This window comes from Gymnodraco acuticeps, unplaced genomic scaffold (assembly GCF_902827175.1).
Source record: "Gymnodraco acuticeps unplaced genomic scaffold, fGymAcu1.1, whole genome shotgun sequence".
Taxonomy (NCBI): domain Eukaryota; kingdom Metazoa; phylum Chordata; class Actinopteri; order Perciformes; family Bathydraconidae; genus Gymnodraco; species Gymnodraco acuticeps.
Genome location: NW_022990153.1, coordinates 61986 through 87500, shown reverse-complemented (window position 1 = coordinate 87500; position 25515 = coordinate 61986). Strand labels below are relative to the sequence as shown.

Below are 25515 nucleotides of genomic sequence, written 5' to 3'. Positions count from 1 at the left end.
AAAGAACTCACCTTGTGATAAACCCGCAAGAGAAAACGCATTTGAGCTCCATACTGTTTCAGAAATAATCCTTGATGTGGTTTAGAACAGGATGGCGTTTTATCACAGCAGAATTTTACTTTATCTCCGGTAGAATTCTGATCAGGCATTAGCTCCGCCTCCTCTTTGGCTTGGCATGGCTACAACGGGTGATCTGTTTGGGATTTTAAGCAAAAAACTTCACAGACATGTTTTGTATAGGTATGGCCCTGTTTCCAATACAGCATGATAGGTCCACTTTAAATGAAGCCGGATCTGCCGTCGCGTTCGGCTTTAATTCCAGTTTCTTCTTTAAACAGCGCTGAGTCAGATTTACACCTCCAGCCATTACCTGTGTTGGAAGTCAGGTGGAAACGTTGTCGGCTTTTAAGAAAATGATACTTTTCCGGACTTTAAAAAAAGCCAAAGCACTTAACTCTGACAACCATACATTTAGGAAATGTTTACTATGGCTTTCATTTCGTTTTGCAGATGCTCGCGTGAGCGTTTATCTGCTTATGAAGGACGACATGTTCCTTTAGTCCGAGTAAAGACATGATAATACTTCTCGGTAAATCACATCTGCTTTTCCCCGGTGCAGATGGTGGAACTAATGACCGTTTGAGAAGAAGAACTCATACTGTTGGAAAACACATCAAAAAAGTGACAACAAATAAATAAAATGAGAAGAACTGTTGAAAAAGTGAAAAAAACGACAGTAGAAAAAAGTTTTAAAAATCGACACTTTTTTTCCACAATAAACAGAAAAAAGGTGAAAAAGAAGAATAGATGAAAAAAATGAAATGTCGAACAAGTGTTTCAGTAAATCAAATGTACTTTTAATAACTAGAAACAGATGATTAAATCCCCAAACAAAGAAGACAGATGACCCTTTCTCTATTCTTCAATCTTGTGATGGAAACTAGGAGGGAATACGAAAGTGATTTTTCAAGATTCAAGGCTTTATTGTCATGTTTTAGCTACAGTGTAGATGTGTCAATGGAAATCTGAAGTCCCAGGCTCCTCCAACCGAGCAACATGAATATAGGACATAGAACAAATCTAACAGATAAAATAGTGCAAGTAAATACAAATAAAATAGAAATAGTGCAAGAAGATGTACTGCTCAGTCGGAGAAAAATACATTAAAATGGAATCCATTCGCATTTCACACTTAATAATACATAATATAATATTTACGTTCATTTTGACACCTGAACTTTTGAAAGAACATCCATAACATTCACCTGCATATATATCAATATTCCTATTATTATTATTATTATTATTGCACTGTTGGAGGAGCCTGTGACCTCAGATGTTCATTATGATAACTAACCTGTAGCTTTGTACACATGACAATAAAGGCCTTGAAACCTGTAAATAATACAAGAAAATGTACAGCTCAGTCGTAGAGAAATACATTTTTTAAAGCAGAGAACTGGATCGTATTCGTTTCTCTTCAGGAGGAGAACTGGCGGCGCCCAGCAACCTGCTGACCTCTGAGGTGACCTTCAGCTCCTTCAGGGCCACCTGGACGGCCCCCGACGGACCAGTGGACATGTACAGAGTCACCTACAGGAAGGTGGCCGTAGAGGAGATGCTGGAGGTGAGAGGAACATCTAATGCTGCTGAAAAGATTACACATAGATAGTAGAAATGTACCGGGTCGCGTACAGGAAGGTGTCCGGAGAGGAGATGCAGGAGGTGAGAGGAACATCCTCCATCTGTCTCTAGTGCTGCTGTAATGAATCAGAATCGGAGTACTTTATTCTATATTTTAATAAAAATAAGGTTTTCTGACAATTGCTGCATTTTAGAATACAATTTAAATAAAAATAAAATCGAATACTAAATAAATAATATGATATTTACATGAATATCTTCTGTTAAATGTGTGTAAAGGGTTTTAACTGTATTTTGAGCAAAAATGTATATTACATACATATTTTTTGTTTTAAAAATTGTAGTACCATATATTTTGATTTTATTTTATTGTATTTATTCAAAATGGAGCAACTGGTACAAATACCGGGATAAAATTATCCTTATTCTGATTAATAAACTCTATTTATATCACCTTTCATACAAGAAATGCATGTTGTTCAAATGCATATTGAACAACATTTAAATAGTTAAATGGGGTTAAAGGGTTTAATGTCTGGATCTATCATCTGGGATCGATTTGTTCCAGGGATACATGTTAAAAAACCTCACTGTTTCATAGAAGTTCATCAGGAATGTTCAGAAACTTTACGTCCACCATATGTTGTTGTTGTTGATCAACTAAGCATCTTGTGTGCCTGATAAATACCTCCCTCTGGCTCCCGTTAATCCTTAAACTCTAACAGATAACTCTCGTCCCCTTCAGGTGAGATCTATAACTTCCTGTTGATTTAGAATAGATAATGTCAGGTTGTCAGTCACACCAAAGCAGATTAATAGACGTTTACGCCCCTCCCCACCTGTTGTTTAATATTCTCTCCTAAGTGGCAAACCTCACAAAGTGTTTCCCAACACCCAGGTCTGGCTTTTATCCAAAACCCCTTAGGGATTAAACCCTCTTGCTTTCTTTGAACCTGCATTTAGTTTACACTTAACCCCCCGTCAGTCGACTCTTTAAAAACACAGCGCTGGGTCTTTTCCATGCTTTGAGCTTTTATTGGCTCGTGTCCGATGGATCCGTTCGGCTCGTCTGAAATCCAGGAGTTTTCCACTGGATCCACTTTAGCTTAAGGACCTCACACTGCTCTCTGCTCTCATGTGTTTAACCTGGACTGTAGAGAGAAACAACATGAGGCTTATGATATATTTGCATGCTGGGTATTTAGTGCAGGTCCTATAGAAAGTGATTTACAGCCGGTGCAACAAGAGAAGGAATTTTTTTTATTACAAAAAGGAGGGTCAGGGTGGAGGTCAGGGCTCGCTGCCAGAAGATTCAACAAATATTACTGTGCAGCAGGAGTATTCATAGAAGAACAATATACATATACATGTGTGCAATAAGAGGAGATGCAGGAACTTTAATAAGCATAGTCTGCTTCTTAGGGTTTTCACTTTCCTGTATTATGTAGAGACACTAAGTACTGATGTACCCCTGAACATCAGCAGGAGAGCACTCTTTAAAGTAGAGACACTACATACTGATATACACCTGAACATCAGCAGGAGAGGACTCTTTAAAGTAGAGACACTAAGTACTGATATACACCTGAACATCAGCAGGAGAGGACTCTTTAAAGTAGAGACACTAAGTACTGATATACACCTGAACATCAGCAGGAGAGGACTCTTTAAAGTAGAGACACTACATACTGAGATACACCTGAACATCAGCAGGAGAGGACTCTTTAAAGTAGAGACACTACATACTGATGTACCCCTGAACATCAGCAGGAGAGGACTCTTTAAAGTAGAGACACTACATACTGATATACACCTGAACATCAGCAGGAGAGGACTCTTTAAAGTAGAGACACTAAGTACTGATATACACCTGAACATCAGCAGGAGAGGACTCTTTAAAGTAGAGACACTACATACTGAGATACACCTGAACATCAGCAGGAGAGGACTCTTTAAAGTAGAGACACTACATACTGATGTACCCCTGAACATCAGCAGGAGAGGACTCTTTAAAGTAGAGACACTACATACTGATATACACCTGAACATCAGCAGGAGAGGACTCTTTAAAGTAGAGACACTACATACTGATATACACCTGAACATCAGCAGGAGAGGACTCTTTAAAGTAGAGACACTACACACTGATATACACCTGAACATCAGCAGGAGAGGACTCTTTAAAGTAGAGACACTACATACTGATATACACCTGAACATCAGCAGGAGAGGACTCTTTAAAGTAGAGACACTACATACTGATATACACCTGAACATCAGCAGGAGAGGACTCTTTAAAGTAGAGACACTACATACTGATATACACCTGAACATCAGGAGGAGAGGACTCTTTAAAGTAGAGACACTACATACTGATATACACCTGAACATCAGCAGGAGAGCACTCTTTAAAGTAGAGACACTACATACTGATATACACCTGAACATCAGGAGGAGAGGACTCTTTAAAGTAGAGACACTACATACTGATATACACCTGAACATCAGCAGGAGAGGACTCTTTAAAGTAGAGACACTACATACTGATATACACCTGAACATCAGCAGGAGAGGACTCTTTAAAGTAGAGACACTACACACTGATATACACCTGAACATCAGCAGGAGAGGACTCTTTAAAGTAGAGACACTACATACTGATATACACCTGAACATCAGCAGGAGAGGACTCTTTAAAGTAGAGACACTACACACTGATATACACCTGAACATCAGCAGGAGAGGACTCTTTAAAGTAGAGACACTACATACTGATATACACCTGAACATCAGCAGGAGAGGACTCTTTAAAGTAGAGACACTACACACTGATATACACCTGAACATCAGCAGGAGAGGACTCTTTAAAGTAGAGACACTACACACTGATATACACCTGAACATCAGCAGGAGAGGACTCTTTAAAGTAGAGACACTACACACTGATATACACCTGAACATCAGCAGGAGAGGACTCTTTAAAGTAGAGACACTAAGTACTGATATACACCTGAACATCAGCAGGAGAGGACTCTTTAAAGTAGAGACACTACATACTGATATACACCTGAACATCAGCAGGAGAGGACTCTTTAAAGTAGAGACACTACACACTGATATACACCTGAACATCAGCAGGAGAGGACTCTTTAAAGTAGAGACACTACATACTGATATACACCTGAACATCAGCAGGAGAGGACTCTTTAAAGTAGAGACACTACATACTGATATACCCCTGAACATCAGCAGGAGAGGACTCTTTAAAGTAGAGACACTACATACTGATATACACCTGAACATCAGCAGGAGAGGACTCTTTAAAGTAGAGACAATACACATTGATATACACCTGAACATCAGCAGGAGAGGACTCTTTAAAGTAGAGACACTACATACTGATATACACCTGAACATCAGCAGGAGAGGACTCTTTAAAGTAGAGACACTACATACTGATATACACCTGAACATCAGCAGGAGAGGACTCTTTAAAGTAGAGACACTACATACTGATATACACCTGAACATCAGCAGGAGAGGACTCTTTAAAGTAGAGACACTACATACTGATATACACCTGAACATCAGCAGGAGAGGACTCTTTAAAGTAGAGACACTACATACTGATATACACCTGAACATCAGCAGGAGAGGACTCTTTAAAGTAGAGACACTACATACTGATATACACCTGAACATCAGCAGGAGAGGACTCTTTAAAGTAGAGACACTACATACTGATATACACCTGAACATCAGCAGGAGAGGACTCTTTAAAGTAGAGACACTACATACTGATATACACCTGAACATCAGCAGAAGAGGACTCTTTAAAGTAGAGACACTACATACTGATATACACCTGAACATCAGCAGGAGAGGACTCTTTAAAGTAGAGACACTACATACTGATATACACCTGAACATCAGCAGGAGAGGACTCTTTAAAGTAGAGACACTACATACTGATATACACCTGAACATCAGCAGGAGAGGACTCTTTAAAGTAGAGACACTACATACTGATATACACCTGAACATCACACATGAAATAACCATACAAAAGTTAAATAAAATCGATATTCTTTCAGTCACATGCCAATAGATAGATATAGATATACTTTATTAATCCCAAATTGGGAAATTATTTTAATAAATAAAGACAACAAATGATGGGAAATTACCCTCCACTGTTTAATAACAGATATGTTTTAATTTCAGCTGCTGGTGGACGGGACGGTGAACTCCGTGGTGCTGACGGGTCTCGGTCCTCTGACCGAATACCTCGTTAACGTCCACTCCATATTGGACGAAGTGAGCAGCGAGCCTCTGAAGGGCACCGAGACCACCTGTAAGTGTTTCCTCTTCCTCTTTTCTACCTCAACTCTTTAGAGGAAATTCTTAAGAGAAACTGATAAATGATTCAAGGACAAAGTTTTTGTTATATTTAATAAAGTAATAAAGACAGTCAATAATCAAGTGAAATGGATCTGAAATGCAGGAAGAAAGCAGCTTCACCCTCAGAGGAGAAAGAAGTTCTTCTTACAGTCCCAGTATATATTCATGAGAGGAACTGGTCCTCCATCCCATCATTAACCCAGAAAACCACCCAGTTCTTTACCATTTAATCCACCTTCTACTTCCTTTTCCCTCCTGTAATCCTTAACATGTCTCTGTTAAACACATACTAGACGAAAAATACAATTTAACAGAGTAAAAGGCAATCAGAGTATAAGTATTTTAAATGATGATATGATAATTGGACTCAACAAACTCTACAAAAAATGTGAATACTCCTAATGTGTGTAAGCAAGCTTTAGGAATACTTTCCTTGTCTTCGGCAGAAACAGGAAGTGTTGTAACTTTGCATAACAGTAGTTTGTGAGACGACTAAACGTCATCACGCCCAGCATTAGCCACCTTTAGCTTAGTGGTGGTGACGTGAAGCGCCACTTCCTTTTATGTCCCATTCTGGACGTCCTTTTGCCCTTTGGGGCGACAGACATGACTAACATTGAGCCTTAAAGGCGGATTGCGTCATCGCTCTGTTGTGGGAAAGCGTTTTTTCTTTCCTCCACTGTATAATTTGTGCGATAAACAACTAGATTTCTCTGTATCATTATCGTGTTTCACACACGTCCATCTAACGTGTTTACTCTCTTATTTCCCTCCTGCAAATCACCGTTTACACAAAGACATATATTTAGCGTCTGATCTAAGGCGGGGAGCGAGTTACCACTAACACCACGTCCCATTATACATTGGTGTGAGCTGCTGCTAAGCTGTGGTGGGCTGAATGGGAATCAGACAAACAGTTAAAAAGTATTTATCAGCGCTGTGGTTAGTGCGTATATCTTAAATAAACTGATATTTTTTAACAACGTGTTAAGTGCACGGATATAAGAGCTTTCATTTGCTCATTTGTCCTTTAATGTTTGCTTTATTTGTGCAGCTGATTTTAACAACGAGCCTTTTCCCACTGTCATAACACTGAAAGTGATTGTGAGGCGGCACCAGCAGCCGGGGCTTTATTTAGTGTCATTATTTAAAACACCGCTCAGTTAGGTCATAATGTCCTGCCTGCAGTGTATCAGTGTCTTCAAAATAAAGTGTGTGAAGCCTGTCAGGAGAGAAGACGTTTGCACTCCTCAAAAGCCCAAAAAGATATCCACACATTTTGCTTTCAAAACATTTTCTATTGGTGCTAAGAGAGTCTAATCATTCCCGTAGTTTTAAAGATATTTCACACGACTATTTATTCCATTACATTCTTTACTTCAACTCATTCTCATGCAAAAAAACGACAGGGTTATTTGGAAGAAATCCGAATGTTCTTCGAATTTCAAACAGCTTTTTTAACCAAGGCTGCCTTTCAATGGTTCCTCTGGGTCCTTGAAGGTTGGTCAATAAAGTTTGTCTGCATTAAAGGAAAACTGAAGTCTGATTTTTACTTAATAGGCTAAGTTTAGATGTCTGTTTCCCACAGTTTTGTCAATTTTTTAACTCAACATCTTCCCATCTTGGTTTGTGTCAGAAACCATTCAATGTTGGTTCCTTACATTAAAATGAATTGGGCCTGGAGAGTCCTTGAAATGTATGTTATGAACCCTTTTAATGATATGACTAACATACAGTATATAGATTTGATTTCTAAAATGAGTGAGAAATAGATTTTCCTGTGTGACCCTGAGAAAGGGTTTTAAAACAACTTGCTAATATGGTGTTACCAATTTATTTAGACTTATCAGACTTTTGGATTATATTCTTTTTTATACAATGGTTATCAGTTTTTTTTCTAGCAATGCTTTCCCTGTGTGTTTTTGACATTCTCTCACATGTAAAAACCCATACAAACCTTGTTATAACATCCAACAAATCTGATTACTCCAGCAGAAATATCCTTGAGCCCAGAAAAAAAAGAAATCTTCAAAAACCAGAAGCTGTTTCTGGACAATGTGATACTAGATATTCTGCACATCAAAAAGCATTAAACTTGATGATCTCTTTGCGACTTTCTGGGATTTTCTAAAATATGACCTTGATGTTTCTCGCCTGTTTGTATCATTATCCATTTCTCGGTGCCAAAACCACCTCCAAATATCAAATATCAGGAAGAATGTCATTCCCATCCCACTCAGTCAGTCTTTTGGTTCAAGAAATATTTTTCTAATACTTCAAAAATACTTCTAAGCATTGGATTTTTACTATTAAAACATCAAACCAAGACAAAAAGATGAATGTTTGCCTGTAACATGGTGCTTTTCACCGTTCTGACTTTGTGTTTCTGTCGCCTCAGTGTCAGTGTCAGCCGTGAAGAACATGAATGTGTACGATGAGACCTCAACCACCATGAAGGTGACATGGGGGGCAGCGGAGGGAGCGACGGGATATATAATGCTGTACAGAGCCACCAACGCCACCGAGCCTCAGCTGGAGCAGGAGGTAGAGTAACGAGACCTTTTAAATCCAACTTGTGAGGTTTTCAGGGGATATGGTGGAACTAATTAAAAGCAAAATGAGAGAAATTTGACTTTTTCCCTAAACTTTAAAAAAACATTAAAACTATCATCCAGTATTTTGTCCCTCAATGAAAGTCCCCATAAAGTGCCTGTTAACACATGGTCCCCACAATGTTAGCGAAACAAGTACGTTAAACACCATCTGTATTTTTTTGGGTATATAACTTTTATCCTAAGCTTAGCCATAAAACAAAAATTACTAAAATAATTTGCCTTGCGTACCAGTATTTTGTCCCTCAATGTGAGTCCCCATAAAGTGCCTGATGGTCCCCATAATGTCAGCAAAACAAGTACGCTAAACGCCATTGAACTTTGGCTTACCTCTGCTTTTAAATGATGGGAATCTAAGTATTTATTGAGAATTTTAACTTTACTTACTAAAATTGAATAATTCATCAGGGGTACCAACATCTTTTCCCCATATGAGAGTCCCTTTAATGTGACTATAAACAGATGGTTCCAACGATGTCAGTAAACCGAGTACGTTAAAACGCCATCAAACCTTACTTGGACTTACCTCTGCCTTTAAATTATATATAATTTACCTGGGGTACCAACATATTGTCCCCATAATGTGACTGTAAACAGATGGTCCCGACAATGTCAGCTAAACCAGAACACTATAACGCCAGGGATAGTAACACTCACATGGAGCCCCATTAACTGACACACATCTTAATTTGTGTGCTCAGCGTTTCCACATTGACTTTATAAGAGTGGGCTTCTGCTCGTGCAGCCTGAATACTTCCAGATGGCGATATGATGAGCACGTTTTCAGAACAGGAAGTGGACCTTTAGCAGAGCGGTCAGACGCTCACTGGGTAATGGGAAGGATTAGCTCATGAGGACTGAAGTCATCGGATGATATAAAGAGAGCAGATGCTAAACGAGTGGAACGGCTGGTGTTAAACTGCATGTGCAATTACACAGCAGAGGGATGATTTAATGTACAGAGAGGTGGTCTCTGCTGGAAAATATGCACCCAGAGTGTTTATCAGAACCTCAAAATAATGAGCGTTAGATATCTTTAAGATTCATTTGACATGAATTACTGATGTGTATTTTTTTAGCACAGCTTGTTATCATTTAGAGGATCATAATAGGATGTTAGCCAATTTGTAATACTGTGAGATATTGGAAAAAAAATTATTCAACAGCTGTGCAACTCTTTGAAAAATGTATGTTAAGTACACACTTCAAGGCCAAACAACCTAGACCTATTGGCATGCATTTGCAGCTACAAGTCCCTCCTGATTTAAGGCTTTCAGTTATCGGCTGCAGATATTTTTGATTCACATCCAAAACTAATTAATCAGGTCTGAATCTTCCAAACTAAACTGGGAAATGTATTTCTTAATGGAGTTAGCTTTAATTCAAGTATAGGGACCAACTATTGACCCAATGTTGGAAGCACCCAAATTGACCCAAATATCACATGAACACTGGCTTGGTTTTTAATACATCCCAGGACCAAAAGTATGTAATGTAAACATCTCAAATAGAAATACAAATCTAATTCTACAAAAATACTGGCTTCAAATGCCAACGTTTTAAATGTATCTTTAATACAGTGGAAAGTGTGTGTGTGTGTGTGTGTTTTCTTCACAGGTGGATCAGAGTCTGGTTTGTTCAGAAAGGATTTCAGTAAAAAAGAAGACTCTCTCACATGTCCTTTCTCTGTTGCTGTGCAGATTCGTGTTGGAGGAGAGGTGACCGACGTCCAGCTGGTGCAGCTGACTCCCAACACGGCGTACTCCATCAGTCTGTACGCTCTGTATGGAGAGGCAGCGAGCGACGCCCTGGAGGGGACAGGGGTCACCTGTGAGTCACGATTTGATCATTAAAGTAAAATAGGTTAAAATAGGTTGCTGCATGTGTACTGGTTTAATAAGACAACTTCAAAAAGTCCAAAATCCACCTAAATCCAGATCGTTGTGCAACATTTTTGTGGGTTTTCCCTCTCCTGTAGTGTGTTATATAGGTTTCAGTGCATGTAAATAGTCTTCAAAGGCTAAAATCCCTGTATCCCCCCCAGAAACGCCTCCATTGGACTCTTTTGTTTACTTCCTGAACATACTGGCATCACTATGTAATACTCACGCTCCTATTGGCTAGCGCTCCAACACATTGTATGTGATAGGCTAAGGGGCGGGACATCTCTAAGCGGTTGACCAATCACATCAGAGCCGGCCAGCTAAGAAACACTCAAATAACCCTGAAAATGAACGTTAGCTTCTGTATTGAATATAAAATGACATTGGCAGTATTTCTCTCACAATATATTGAAAACATCCCAACAATAAAAAGGGAATAAATGAAAATAAAACTAACTAAATATCCTATTACTAAGATACACAAACATGGCAATATTTCTAAAATATATATACTCACATTTCAGTCAAAGAGTGTATACTACTACTTCATCTCTTAAAATATCACTAGTCATAATTATTATTTATATTGCAAGTAATAGGATTAATTCTGTTGGTTTTATGAAATAGTTAGTCAAGCTATCAGTGCTAATTAAGAGTTTTATATCAGGGAATAACTCCTATGTTATGTCTACTACGAGATGTTTTCAAGATCTTTTTAAAATGCAACTTCCTTTTATTGGGACCTAAGAACTTTACCAGAATTCATCTGACTTTCATTTCTATATCAGCAGATATTTTATAAGCTCTGGATCACGTCTTTGTCTTCCTGGAGTGTTTGGATTCGGAGCTCAAAGATAGAAAACAGATGCAGTTCAAAAACAGAAAATCCACTTTTTTTAAAAAAGTCTGTTTTTCAGCTCTTCAGAAAGTCCTGGCTTCTTCAAACATACTCAGACAGTGATGGAGTGTGATATTATATTTCAGAAGAGATGGCAAAAGTACACACATCCTTCACTCAAGTAGAAGTACAGATACTCGTGTTTGAAAATACTCTGGTGAAAGTAGAAGTACTGACTAAACTTGAAAGTAAAGAGGCTTTGAAATGTACTTCAGTAAAAAGTACCCATAACTAGCGGCTGTTTTAAAGAGTACCTGACCTCCCTTTATATTAATAGAACAATAATGTCATTGTTAGCTAATGAATGTTTCCATGCTGAACAACGGCAACATGACAACGTTTCCATTGGTCCCTCTTCTTTAGAGAAGACCAGGAAATGATGGATACACGGATCGTGTTCAAATCAATAGGCACGCAATGACTCTAAAGAATAATGATCACGCATCAAACACACATTCAGACTAAAGGAACCAGCTGTTTGGAAAATGAGAGAAGTAGAAAGTACAGGTATTTGAGTTCAACATGTAAGAAGTAGAAAGTACAGGTATTTGGGTTCAACATGTAAGAAGTAGAAAGTACAGGTATTTGAGTTCAACATGTAAGAAGTAGAAAGTTCAGGTATTTGAGTTCAACATGTAAGAAGTAGAAAGTACAGGTATTTGAGTTCAACATGTAAGAAGTAGAAAGTACAGGTATTTGGATTCAACATGTAAGAAGTAGAAAGTACAGGTATTTGAGTTCAACATGTAAGAAGTAGAAAGTACAGGTATTTGGATTCAACATGTAAGAAGTAGAAAGTACAGGTATTTGAGTTCAACATGTGAGAAGTAGAAAGTACAGGTATTTGAGTTCAACATGTAAGAAGTAGAAAGTACAGGTATTTGAGTTCAACATGTAAGAAGTAGAAAGTTCAGGTATTTGAGTTCAACATGTAAGAAGTAGAAAGTACAGGTATTTGAGTTCAACATGTGAGAAGTAGAAAGTACAGGTATTTGTGTTCAACATGTAAGAAGTAGAAAGTACAGGTATTTGAGTTCAACATGTAAGAAGTAGAAAGTTCAGGTATTTGGATTCAACATGTAAGAAGTAGAAAGTACAGGTATTTGAGTTAAACATGTAAGAAGTAGAAAGTACAGGTATTTGAGTTCAACATGTAAGAAGTAGAAAGTACAGGTATTTGTGTTCAACATGTAAGAAGTAGAAAGTACAGGTATTTGTGTTCAACATGTAAGAAGTAGAAAGTACAGGTATTTGAGTTCAACATGTAAGAAGTAGAAAGTACAGGTATTTGAGTTCAACATGTAAGAAGTAGAAAGTACAGGTATTTGTGTTCAACATGTGAGAAGTAGAAAGTACAGGTATTTGTGTTCAACATGTAAGAAGTAGAAAGTACAGGTATTTGGGTTCAACATGTAAGAAGTAGAAAGTACAGGTATTTGTGTTCAACATGTAAGAAGTAGAAAGTACAGGTATTTGAGTTCAACATGTAAGAAGTAGAAAGTACAGGTATTTGAGTTCAACATGTAAGAAGTAGAAAGTACAGGTATTTGTGTTCAACATGTAAGAAGTAGAAAGTACAGGTATTTGAGTTCAACATGTAAGAAGTAGAAAGTACAGGTATTTGTGTTCAACATGTAAGAAGTAGAAAGTACAGGTATTTGAGTTCAACATGTAAGAAGTAGAAAGTACAGGTATTTGTGTTCAACATGTAAGAAGTAGAAAGTACAGGTATTTGAGTTCAACATGTAAGAAGTAGAAAGTACAGGTATTTGAGTTCAACATGTAAGAAGTCAAATTAAAAAGTCGGCAGAAAATAAAGAGTGGAGTAAAATAATGAAAGCAGAAAAATGTACTAAAGTATTAACAAACTATTCCCACATCTGTATTTCAGTCTGATGTTTTTTTAATCTCCTCCTCAGTGCCGGTGCCTCCCGTCGGCGTCCTCACGATCACGGACGTGACTCACAGCACCATGACGCTCCGCTGGGACGCCGCTCCTGGAGCTGTTCGCAGATACATCGTGACCTACAAACCAGACGAGGGAGACCTGAAGGAGGTGAGCTGAGCCAACGTCTGTTTAATCAGGAATCCAGGGTTAAAATGCACCAGATTTGAGGTCAGAAAATGTGTCTTTTTAGAACGTTTTCACTGAGAAATACATACGAACAAAGCAAAACTACAATATGAACATTAAGTGATTATTTAGCTTTTAAGGTAATTAGTTTACTCACCTTTCTGGATGCAAAAACACCCATCATTCTCTGATTCAGCTTGTTAAATATAAAGATCAACAAAAAACACTCTTAAAATGCACCAAATGCACCAGATTTAAGGTTTAAAAATGTGTCTTTTAGATCGTTTTCATTGAGAAATACAAAGCAAAAGATGGTAGAATATGGACAGAAAACTAGTTACATCTTTCAGATTTTGATGCTTTTCTATGTTTAGTTTAAGATAAGAATAGATAATATAAGATTAGATGTACATTTTGATCCCAAATTGGGAAGATGTTTCATTATCAATCAGTGTAAAATGAGTTGGAAATTCAAGACTTTAGTCGGAGCCTAAAAAACCAATTTGCAAAATAAACACTCACAAATAAACACATTTATTAATGTTATTATTCATACATTGATAATTAAAATAAACACCCATTACAGCTTCATTTGTGAGTATGGCTATTAAGTAAAATACAAAATAAACATGGGTTTTGGCGTAACACCATTTTATTTATCTTCCGAATCTAACCACCTTTTCCTTTTGGGACCAAAGAGATGACCTTTGTGATGAAACCAGATTTAGAGTGACGCTTGCAGTTCTGTTTGTTCTGGAAAGAGTCCAGACTTCCTCCTCTCTTCTGGAGGATGTTTCTGAGAAAGCCGTAGGGAGGGAGCGCTGGATCCGAACCCTTCTCATCGTTTGTCTCCGGGATGTCAGCGGAGGAAAAACAGTCTGTTTTGGTCGAGGTTTGGTGCTTGGAAGCTGTGATGGACGACATGCAGCGGATCGGCTCCTCTTAAGGATTACTGATGAAGACTTCCTGTGTCTGCAGAAGAAGAGAAACACACTTTGGATTAATGCCTGCTGAGAGATTTTATTCTGCTTACCGTGCCAAGCTGGAGAAGTCAACTGAGGAGACATGACTCAGCGTTTTATTCACCAGAGCATCTTCTTACCCTGGATCTCTACCCTGAAATGATTCTTTTAAACACTGAGTCTTTACGTACGCACAGAAGACAACACACAAAAGAACTAAGAGGAAAGGGAAATAAAACTTATAATAAAGCTTAGACTTCAAATGTTGGTGGTTTTTGGTGTTAAGCCTTTGAGGCAGAGAAGGATCTTTTTTCACTGAAAGCAAAGACATCTCAATAAGAGGTATGTAGGGTAATAGCTTATCATGTAATACTACATGTTGTCTCCTGCAGGCTGAAGTAGACGGGAACATCGTCACGCTGGATCTGTCCGGCCTCATCTCCCAGACGGAGTACGATGTGGCCGTGACCCCCGTGTACGACGAGGGTCCCATCAACCCCCTGCTGGGCACCGCCATCACAGGTCAGATGATACACAGTACACCCTTTAAAGGTCTCCTATCATGCAATATGCACTTTTGAATGTCTTTTAAACACAACTATGTGTCCCCGGTGTCCCCCCGGTGTGTCCCCGATGAGTCTCCGGTGTGTCCCCAGTGTGTCCCCGATGAGTCTCCGGTGTGTCCCCGATGAGTCTCCGGTGTGTCCCCAGTGTGTCCCCGGTGTGTCCCCGATGAGTCTCCGGTGTCTCCCCGGTGTGTCAGGAGACTCTCAAAGTGTCAGGAAATAAACCCCTCTCTCTTTTCCTCCGTACCCACATCTCTAAAAATGGGGGAACAACAGAGCTGATCCAGATTTGCTGCGTCATTACAACGTTACTAAAATGTGGGCGGGCTTTACACCCACGGGCCAATCAGAAACGTTGCTGTCAGAAACAATGAGACGTGTTCTGGAAGTAATATGGTCTGTGTTTACATTAGCATGCTAACACTCAGAGCTAACCTGTGCTGGAGAGAGTGTGTGTGAAGAAGCAGGAAGTCACCTTGTGGTAAACCAGAGGGAGAGAAAGAGTTTGAGCTCCATCCTGTTTCAGAGAGGATCCTTGATGTGGTTTGGAACATGATATGGAGTTTAATCACGGCAGCATTTAGCTGAGTTTCTAGCTATCTCTTATTTATTTTTTAATTTAAAGCTACAGACCCAGAATCAGCACTTTAGAGGGATATGAGGGATTTCTAAAATGAATGATCTGTTTTGATATTCTGAGCAAAACACTTCATAGACATGTTTTTTTATATATCTGAGACCTATAATATATGCCTCAAAATAATATAATAGGAGACCTTTAAGAGTTAAAGAAATATACAACTTTATTTAAAAGGTGTTTTTGGAAGTTATGAAGGGTTTCACATGGTTGATGAAACATTCAAGGACGTGTGCAGACAAACACACAAGACACGTTGGAGAAAAACACTTTTTTTATAAAAAGAAAATTATATATTTAATATTATTTAATACACTATTTAAAGAAATCAACTTTAAAACCATATTTTAGCACACATTTTTGTATGTATTGACTATATTGACCACACTTGATGTTTTTTATATATCTGAGACCTATGCTATAAGCTGGAAATAGCATGAGAGGAGACCTTTAAAGAAACACGGTTGATGAAAACAGAAAGGCTGACTCTCTGTCTCTGTGCTCAGATGTTGTTCCCGCTCCGAAGGACCTCCAGTTCTCGGAGGTGACCCAGACCTCCTTCAGGACCACCTGGCAGCACGGCGCCCCCGACGTGGCCCTCTATCGCATCGGATGGAACAAGAGGGGCGAGCAGAACCCACAGTTTGTAAGTTGGACACTTGGTTCAGCCCGTATAGATGGAGCGTATGCATTCATGATCCTGAGTTTAGAAAGGCTACACAACTTAAACACAGGTTGTCAACTCCTTCTTCCAACACATAGAACACTTCTTCTTCATCTTCTTCATCTTCTTCATCTTCCCACACTGTCTGTTTTTAAAACCCACCTCTTCTCCTTAGCATTCGTAAACAAGTAGATTGTTGCTTTGATTTGCTTTCAGTGGTCTATTGTTTTTACTATATGGTTGTTTTTATTTTGTAATTGTTACGTTTATTCTGGTTTGTTTTGTGTTCGTATGTTTTATGTGATTGTATGTTTATGTTTTGTGAGCTGAGCTGTGAGGTCGTGTCTGTCAAGTGTCTCTCTGGACAGCACTTTGGTCCGGAGGTTTTAAAGTGCTATATAAATAAAGTTGGATTGGATTCTTCCTCTTCTTCGTCTTCTTCTCCTTCTTCGTCTTTGTTGTTCTTCTTCTTCATCTTCATCTTTATCGTCTTCTCGCTTGTTCTTAGAAACAAAAACCCATCTTCTCCAAACACTAAGGCTCTCCGGCTACACAACTTAAACACAGGTTGTCAAGTCCTCCTCCAAATAATAAAAACCCTCCGCTTCAGCGAGAGCGAGGAGAGAAGAGAGAGCTCGAGAGAGAGCGACAGAAGGAGTCCTACCGATATGTAGATAGTCTATCTATCTATCTCTCCCTCTGTCTCTCTCTGTTCTCGTATGTATAAATCTCTATATCTCTATCTATCTCTCCTCTCTCCTCCTCTCTCTCTCTCTCTCTCTCATCTCTCTCTCTTCTCGTCTCTCTCTCTCTCTCTCTCTTCTCTCCTCTTCCTCTCTCTCTCTCTCTCTCTCTCTCTCTCTGTCCTCAGGCCATCCTGAACAGCGACGTGACGTCTAACGTTCTTCAGAACTTGGACCCGGACACGGAGTACTCGGTCACCGTCACGGCCATCTACCCCGACGAGTCCGAGAGCGAAGACCTGATGGGCAACGAGAGAACACGTAAGCACCCTCACTATCTCCTGAAAACACACACATTTCACTCTCTTCTACTGGTAGCTGTATTCTGTGTGATATCAATTATCTGTGAAATGTCTATGTGAAGCACTTTGGACTGCACTTGTTGTATGAAAGATTATTATTATATTATCCAACAGACGTTCAAATAATAACCATGTTGTTTTCTCAACGTTTCTTTCCAGTGTTAGACGCTCCGAAGGGTATGTGATATAAGACAGGTTCATGATTTGTGTGGATCCCATCGTCATCGTTTTTTTATCCATTTCATCATAACAATACGTTTCCTTCTCTTCATCCTCCATCAGCGTTCACCTCACATCGTTGTTCATGCATGTTTTTTGCATTATTGTTCAGTGTTTCCGCAGTAGGGATGGGGCTCAGTGAACTTCTTATTTACTCTAATTCATCAATTCATCTAGTATTTCCCCAATTGTATTCCAAAATAAACTGTAGATATCGATCGAAATGTATTTGTTACAGCACCAAAATAGTGTCTCATCAAATGTATGTTGTGTATAATCAACAAACTTCTTTATTGCTCTATTGTTTTACGAGCGACGTTACTGCGGACACGTAGTCGTTGGCAAAGTCAGCCAATGGTTCGGGCGGTAACAATAAGATAAGATAAGATGGACCTCTATTCATTATGTGGACATTCAGGAGTTTAAGCAGCAACAGAGTGAGATTGAAAAACAGGACAGTACGGGTTCACACAAGATTAATACAATTAAAGATACAATTACAAGTAACTGTTAAAATAAGAAATGAATTAAATGAACATATATACATTTGAGTCTGATCAAATACAAGATTAGCTCCGTTACCAAACTGCAGCGTAGGTATACAAATAGATGGTAGAAGAGTAAAGCGGACTATCTTCACACCTGTCGTTAGCATGTTAGCATGTTAGCATTACCAAAACTGATAATAACCCGTAGGCTACAATATTTTCACTTGCAGTTTAGACTACAAACCCCCCACTGTGCTGCTGTTATTACCTAATAATAACGTGGCCTGGCGGGTGTACAGTTGCTTTTGTCAGTGTTGTTAGATAACTGACATGTGAGCTAGCTAGCTAACGCCAGAAAGCTGTGCAGTCATTTATGTCATAACTCACTTAAATAGTGTTTTAATGTAAAATCCAGAGAAACACATCTGATTGGTGTGTGGGTGAATCACGCTTTATTTTGTCTGTGGGGCTTTACAGCTTGCCATGCCCACCCGCTGCTTCGCTAACGCTGTATGTAGCGTGATTAGCATGTAGCTTTTGCCCACCAGTGCTCCAACTCCTATACAAACCTGCATTTTATTTGTTTTATTCTCAAAATGTGTATTACCCCCAAATAAGTACGTTATAATCTTTAAGTTTGTTATGAAAGGCGCCTCGACTAACGTTTTTACAATCACACATTTTTAAAGTTGATTCAAAATGTCCTACAATCTTTGAGTAATTGATATCCCTAAACACTAAAGGGACATTTTTGATTATATTAACCCAATTTAGCGCTAACTGTAATATAAAAAACATATATTGATTTTAAGATATTACACTTTTAAAAGGATCTGAATGAGAAGTCACTGACCTCCAGCTCTGCTCCTGATCTGCTGCTTTCATCCTAACATTTACCCCTACAGCTATTTTAAAAACTGCATCATTGTGGGAGCATCATCATCATCACTGCCATCTTCATCCTCATCCTCACCATCATCTCCATCGCTAACCCAACACATGCTCTGATGTTCCTGTTTTTTCTCACTGGGTTAATCTTCTCGCTCCCAGTGCCGGCGGAACCTCCCAAAAACTTGCGGGTTTTTAACGCCACCACGTCTTCTCTGACGCTGAAATGGGACCCGGCTCCCGGCGCCGTGCAGAATTACAAAATCATCTACAACCCCGGTACTGGAGGAGAGCCGCTCACAGTGAGTAAACTGCTGGGTTTATAGCATTTAAAGCGACACAAACTGAACATTTGGGATATAACGACCAGCTCTTTGCACAAATTATGATATCTACGCTTTGCATAAGAAATGCATTTAAAAGACCACAATAAAGTGCAATAAACTGCACAATTTAAAGTATTTAAAACACCGGGAAAGATTGTGGGATTATCAATACAGTGGTGTCGTCAGTGTACGCAACTACCAGCCCTTTGCACACAATTCAAATGTGGAAGGTATTATTTACTCTATGTTTTCAACTGCACACAAAGAAGGGTTAACATTTCTTTGCAAAACACTTTTAAAACGCTATTTAAAAGACCAGAAGAAAGTGCAATAAACTGCCTGTTTCTAGTAGTTAAAACAACATTAAGGTTATTTATTTTTTATTAAAAATACATTGCAGTCATCAGCGTATGCAACCACCAGCCCTTTGCACAAATTAAGGTGGAAGTAGTAACTTGGTTGGACATTTTCTTGTTGCAGCAAGCAAGTCAACGCCAGTGTATTTATATTGTACTTTAACACACAACAGCAATTAAAAGTGCGTTAGTAGATATTGCAAAGAAATGCATTTAAAAGATCACAAATAATAATTATTATTATCAATAACAGATACTATTATTATTTCTTTTTTCATATGGTATTTTTGATTACAAATCTATAAAATGTTGATCCTTTATTCTAGCCATTGAATTTAAATGCAACATGTATAACAATTCACACATCATAAAAACACACACACAATAGAACAATAGATTTATAACATGTTTTTCTAAAGTTTCACACCTTAATTGGATTTAGTCCGAGCACTGTTTTTTAAAATGTGAGATTTACCAGAACACACATCCCTCCCTCTCTCTCTCTCACACTGATTTGAACACACATCCCTCCCTCTCTCTCTCTCTCACACTGATTTGAACACACATCCCTCCCTCTCTCTCTCTCACACTGATTTGAACACACATCCCTCCCTCTCTCTCTCTCACACTGATTTGAACACACATCCCTCCCTCTCTCTCTCTCACACTGATTTGAACACACATCCCTCTCTCTCTCTCTCTCACACTGATTTGAACACACATCCCTCCCTCTCTCTCTCTCACACTGATTTGAACACACATCCCTCCCTCTCTCTCTCACACTGATTTGAACACACATCCCTCTCTCTCTCTCTCTCACACTGATTTGAACACACATCCCTCCCTCTCTCTCTCTCTCACACTGATTTGAACACACATCCCTCCCTCTCTCTCTCTCACACTGATTTGAACACACATCCCTCCCTCTCTCTCTCTCACACTGATTTGAACACACATCTCTCCCTCTCTCTCTCTCACACTGATTTGAACACACATCCCTCTCTCTCTGCTCTCACACTGATTTGAACACACATCCCTCCCTCTCTCTCTCTCACACTGATTTGAACACACATCCCTCCCTCTCTCTCTCTCACACTGATTTGAACACACCTCCCTCCCTCTCTCTCTCTCACACTGATTTGAACACACATCCCTCCCTCTCTCTCTCACACTGATTTGAACACACATCCCTCCTCTCTCTCTCTCTCACACTGATTTGAACACACATCCCTCCCTCTCTCTCTCTCTCACACTGATTTGAACACACATCCCTCCCTCTCTCTCTCTCACACTGATTTGAACACACATCCCTCCCTCTCTCTCTCTCACACTGATTTGAACACACATCCCTCCCTCTCTCTCTCTCACACTGATTTGAACACACATCCCTCTCTCTCTGCTCTCACACTGATTTGAACACACATCCCTCCCTCTCTCTCTCTCACACTGATTTGAACACACATCCCTCCCTCTCTCTCTCTCACACTGATTTGAACACACATCCCTCCCTCCCTCTCTCTCACACTGATTTGAACACACATCCCTCCCTCTCTCTCTCTCTCACACTGATTTGAACACACATCCCTCCCTCTCTCTCTCTCACACTGATTTGAACACACATCCCTCCCTCTCTCTCTCTCACACTGATTTGAACACACATCCCTCCCTCTCTCTCTCTCACACTGATTTGAACACACACCCCTCCCTCTCTCTCTCTCACACTGATTTGAACACACATCCCTCCCTCTCTCTCTCACACTGATTTGAACACACTGATCTGTTTCTGCGGATTAGAGGAACAATATGACTGAATTCCTGTTTAGGGTGGATTTTCCCATGTAGTCGTAGGTTTTGTTGGGCTCTTTACGAGGTGTGTTGGTGCTCTCAGACCACCGGGAACATCTCCAACGTTCTTCCACTCGCTCGATGACACATTGATGGATATCTCAATGTGATGGGGAGCTTTAAATCTTTCAGAAGACTGTCCCAGCGCAGTCATACAGACAAATCAATTATGATCTGCTTCAAATGATGGGAAGGCCTCCCCGTCCCTCTGGAGAAACACTTTCAGGATGTTCCAAACCGGGAAAAAAGACATAAAACTCAGCATGGAAAGAAGCTGAAGGATTAAAAGGCGATTTGATCCTTGTGAGTTTTTTCAGAATAGATAATTTAGAGTAAGGAATGTTAAAGTTATTTATAAAGGACTGAAACAAAAGTTGAATTTGTGAAAAGATAGATGTTTTTTGGAACCAGAGGTGGAAAAAGGACACAAGTTCCACTAAATTCATGCAATTTAACCTTTAGTTATATACAATTAATATAAAAGTACATTTAAAGAACTTATTGTCTTATTGACCTCCACTTTGAAGGATTTCCATTCTTTCTTTGAGCCAACACTCACAATATTCCCCTTTTTTAGAATCAGATTTTCGCTGAAAAAATAGTGTTGCTTTTTGGATTTAAGGTCCAAAAATAACGACAACTTTAAAGAAACGCAGAAGTGCTTTGAATATAACAAAGCTTATTTTGTATTGCATGAATACTACCTGCACATTTCTGCTATTTGACCCAATAATTAAAGACGGACACATTTCTTTTAACCAAAAAAACATGATAAACCAAAAAACGACACCTGTTAAAGACTTACACTTAGACTGATCCCCAATAAGGGACAGGCTTTTGGGTGAAACAAATGAAACACCTCCTTGAACACAACCTTTAAAAAACAGGATTTACCAAAAGGTTACCCAACAAACTACCAAAGTTATATTTTGGTAAACTAAATAACTATACATTTAATAAATAAATCGGAGTGTATTCGAAAAGTCGTTCCTCTTAAAGTCAAATGTCTCCCAGTCTGGATCGACTCCTACGATCTGAGGAAATACTAAATATGTGTTTTGTCTTCAACATGACGTTGAAGACAAAACACATATTTAGTATTTCCTCAGATCGATGAACTGTGATCTGAAATCCTCCTCTAATGAGACTCACCATCATTCCCATCGTCAGGGTTTCAAGTCTCTTGAGATGCTCGGAGACGTCCTGAAGGATTTCAGCAGCTCGCCTCCAGTGCTGTCTCCGAGTCCTTTGTCACTTTTTGACGTTTTGTTTGGAGCCGAGGTGTCTCACATTCCTGCAGCGTGACTCCACGGTGGAAATAAGTTGAAAGGAAAACGTACGAGAGGAATTTGATTGTGTCCCTGAGATGTTATGACAGTGGGAATCATGGTGTCATCGGTTTTGAATCTGGCTGAAGCTCACGGAGAGCAGCTGCCGTCGTGACTCGTGTCAGAGTCTGCTCACTGCGCAGAAAGATGTAGGAAAATAGAAGATAGGATTGGGAATTGTGCGAATATTAATGGAAGACTTTAGGTGCTGTTCGCTGTGGATGATACATGTTATTTTATTATGAAGTGTAGTGACGGTTGAGAGGGATAATGGTTGTGAACCAGGTGCTCTTGCTGCAAGTCACAAAGGAATATAATGGGAAATGTAGGAAAATGTCCACTTTGGGAATGGAACTCTATTTGTGCAGATCTACGCTGATGATATATGATGTTCTATTGGTAAATATTAGGGAAGTAACGATATATCAAATATCGCGGTATCGCGGTAAATAAATGTCTCAGTACCGTCGTGAGACTGACAAAATATACCGCAATTTATTTTATTTTTTTTAAACCTTTATTTAACCAGATGGTCCCATTGAGATCATCTATCTCTTTTTCAAGGGAGACCTGTCCAACATGGCAGCAAGTAGGTTACAACATGAACATAACACAACAGATAACACAAAAGGACATGGTATTTACAGGCTACATGTACACACCTAGAGACATTGACAAGTACCAACAGTATATCTATATCTCTGTCAATAAGCCTGACCTTCTTGGCAACAACTGTATTGTTGTTGAAGTGGAGAGACAATGCACAGTTTGACCCACTGCTGTCACCCAGGGCCAAAGCATATCTCTCTGTCCCAGCAACATCCGTACCAAGCGAGAGAGTTTGTTCCACAGCAGGGGATTTTGCAAACGCCCAAACATCCCAGCTTCTACCTGGAAATGTGGACATGCTCATATTCCTGAAAGATAACCTTGATGACGCTGAGTGAGTGAGTGAGTGAGTGAGTGAGTGAGTGAGTGAGTGAGTGAGTGAGTGAGTGAGTGAGTGAGTGAGTGAGTGAGTGAGTGAGTGAGTGAGTGAGTGAGTGAGAGTGAGTGAGTGAGTGAGTGAGTGAGTGAGTGAGTGAGTGAGTGAGTGAGTGAGTGAGTGAGTGGTGAGTGAGTGAGTGAGTGAGTGAGTGAGTGAGAGTTGAGTTACTAAAACTAAAGAGAAACTTGATTTATTCTATTGCAGGGTCTGATTATTATATTGCTGACACTTTAAAATACTACTATCTACTAAAATGCTGCACGAATCAGATTTATTATTTAATAATGAAAACAAATTCAAGTTAAAAAATAAATACAAAAAATAAATTCACATTTTAATTGTTTTATAAATATCGTACCGTGGACTTTTTATCGCGATATTATCGTACCGTGAGTTGTTGGTATCGTTACATCCCTAGTAAATATAGTGAAGTGTTTCGAGGAATTATAACGATAAACCAGGTGGTCTTGAGGGTTAGGGTTAGGTGCAGTTCTACGCTGATGATAAATGTTAGTTTATTATGAAGTGGAGTGACGGTTGAGAGGGATAATGGTTGTGAACCAGGTGCTCTTGCTGCAACTCACAAAGGAATATAATGGGAAACGTAGGAAAATGGTAAATGTCCACTTTGGGAATGGTGCGAATATACAGAAAACTATATATTATTTAAGGTGTGGTTCTACGCTGATGATATATGTTATTTCATTGGTAGATATAGTGAACTACCAGGAAGAATAATAGCTATAAACCAGGTGGTATTGCACCTCAGAAAGGAACACGTTGGAAAATGCTCGGAAAACGTAGGAAAATCGTACATTTCCACGTCTTTAACTCACAGGGGATTTAATGGGATAATGCTCCAAAAATATCAATATAGTAAATAGTAAATGTCCACGTTGGGAATAAAGCAAATGTAAAGGAAGACTACATATCTTTTTATGCATTATTTATAATATTTTATGATCAAATATAGTTTGTTTTGGGAGAAAAAGTAGAAGAAATCCTGAAGTTTTTGCAGCTTGTATTCATAAAGGACAGAGACAGTGAACATGAACACCTGTCCGAGCTGTGTCTGCCTCTCGTCTCTCTGTTGATGAACGCCGCGTCGCTCTGAAGAGATATAAAGCATTTAGCTGACTTCCTGTTTCCTGTCCACAGACGCAGGTTGGCGGGAAGAAGACGAGCGTGATCCTGCAGAAGCTGGATCCAGAGACCCAGTACTCCATCACGGTGGCAGCCGTTTATCCGACAGGAGTCAGCAGAGACATCTCCGGAGAGGGACAGACCAGTAAGAGACACACAGAAAACATTGTGGATTTCGTTTAGTGGATTTGTTCATAGTGTCGTGGAGAGACATTGCTCATTTCCAGCTGTTGTCCAGATGATAACAGACACCTTTTTAAAATCACATCAACAGCATTAGTTATAAAGAAAGGATGAGAGAGAAGTGGATAGAGGCGAAAGGATACAAGAGAAGGATAGAATGCAAACAACACGTTACTACATACATGTCACATATAGAAACCAGGGGTCCACGATCACAACATGTAACACACATGTTTTTAAGTGAGCTCTAAAGGTGGGATGTGTATGTTTGATTTGAGTTGGTCGAGAGTTCCAGTTTTGACGTAACACTCACAACATACACTCATGCATTTCCTAATATTCGGTCTATATGCTGCAAATGTATT

The 25515-nt window shown here is 39.3% G+C and overlaps 1 protein-coding gene across 1 annotated transcript in view; it reads left to right on the top strand.

Moving 5' to 3' along the window:
• Positions 1 to 25515, top strand: part of LOC117546947 (collagen alpha-1(XII) chain-like) — a gene marked incomplete at its 3' end in the record, with an annotated part of 155703 nt that overhangs the window by 71287 nt on the left and 58901 nt on the right. The window contains 11 exon segments of the mRNA XM_034217385.1: positions 1485 to 1627; positions 5869 to 5998; positions 8444 to 8589; positions 10358 to 10487; positions 13358 to 13494; positions 14867 to 14996; positions 16184 to 16323; positions 17213 to 17345; positions 17546 to 17563; positions 19144 to 19283; positions 24983 to 25112. Coding sequence (XP_034073276.1) covers positions 1485 to 1627; positions 5869 to 5998; positions 8444 to 8589; positions 10358 to 10487; positions 13358 to 13494; positions 14867 to 14996; positions 16184 to 16323; positions 17213 to 17345; positions 17546 to 17563; positions 19144 to 19283; positions 24983 to 25112 — 1377 coding nt within the window.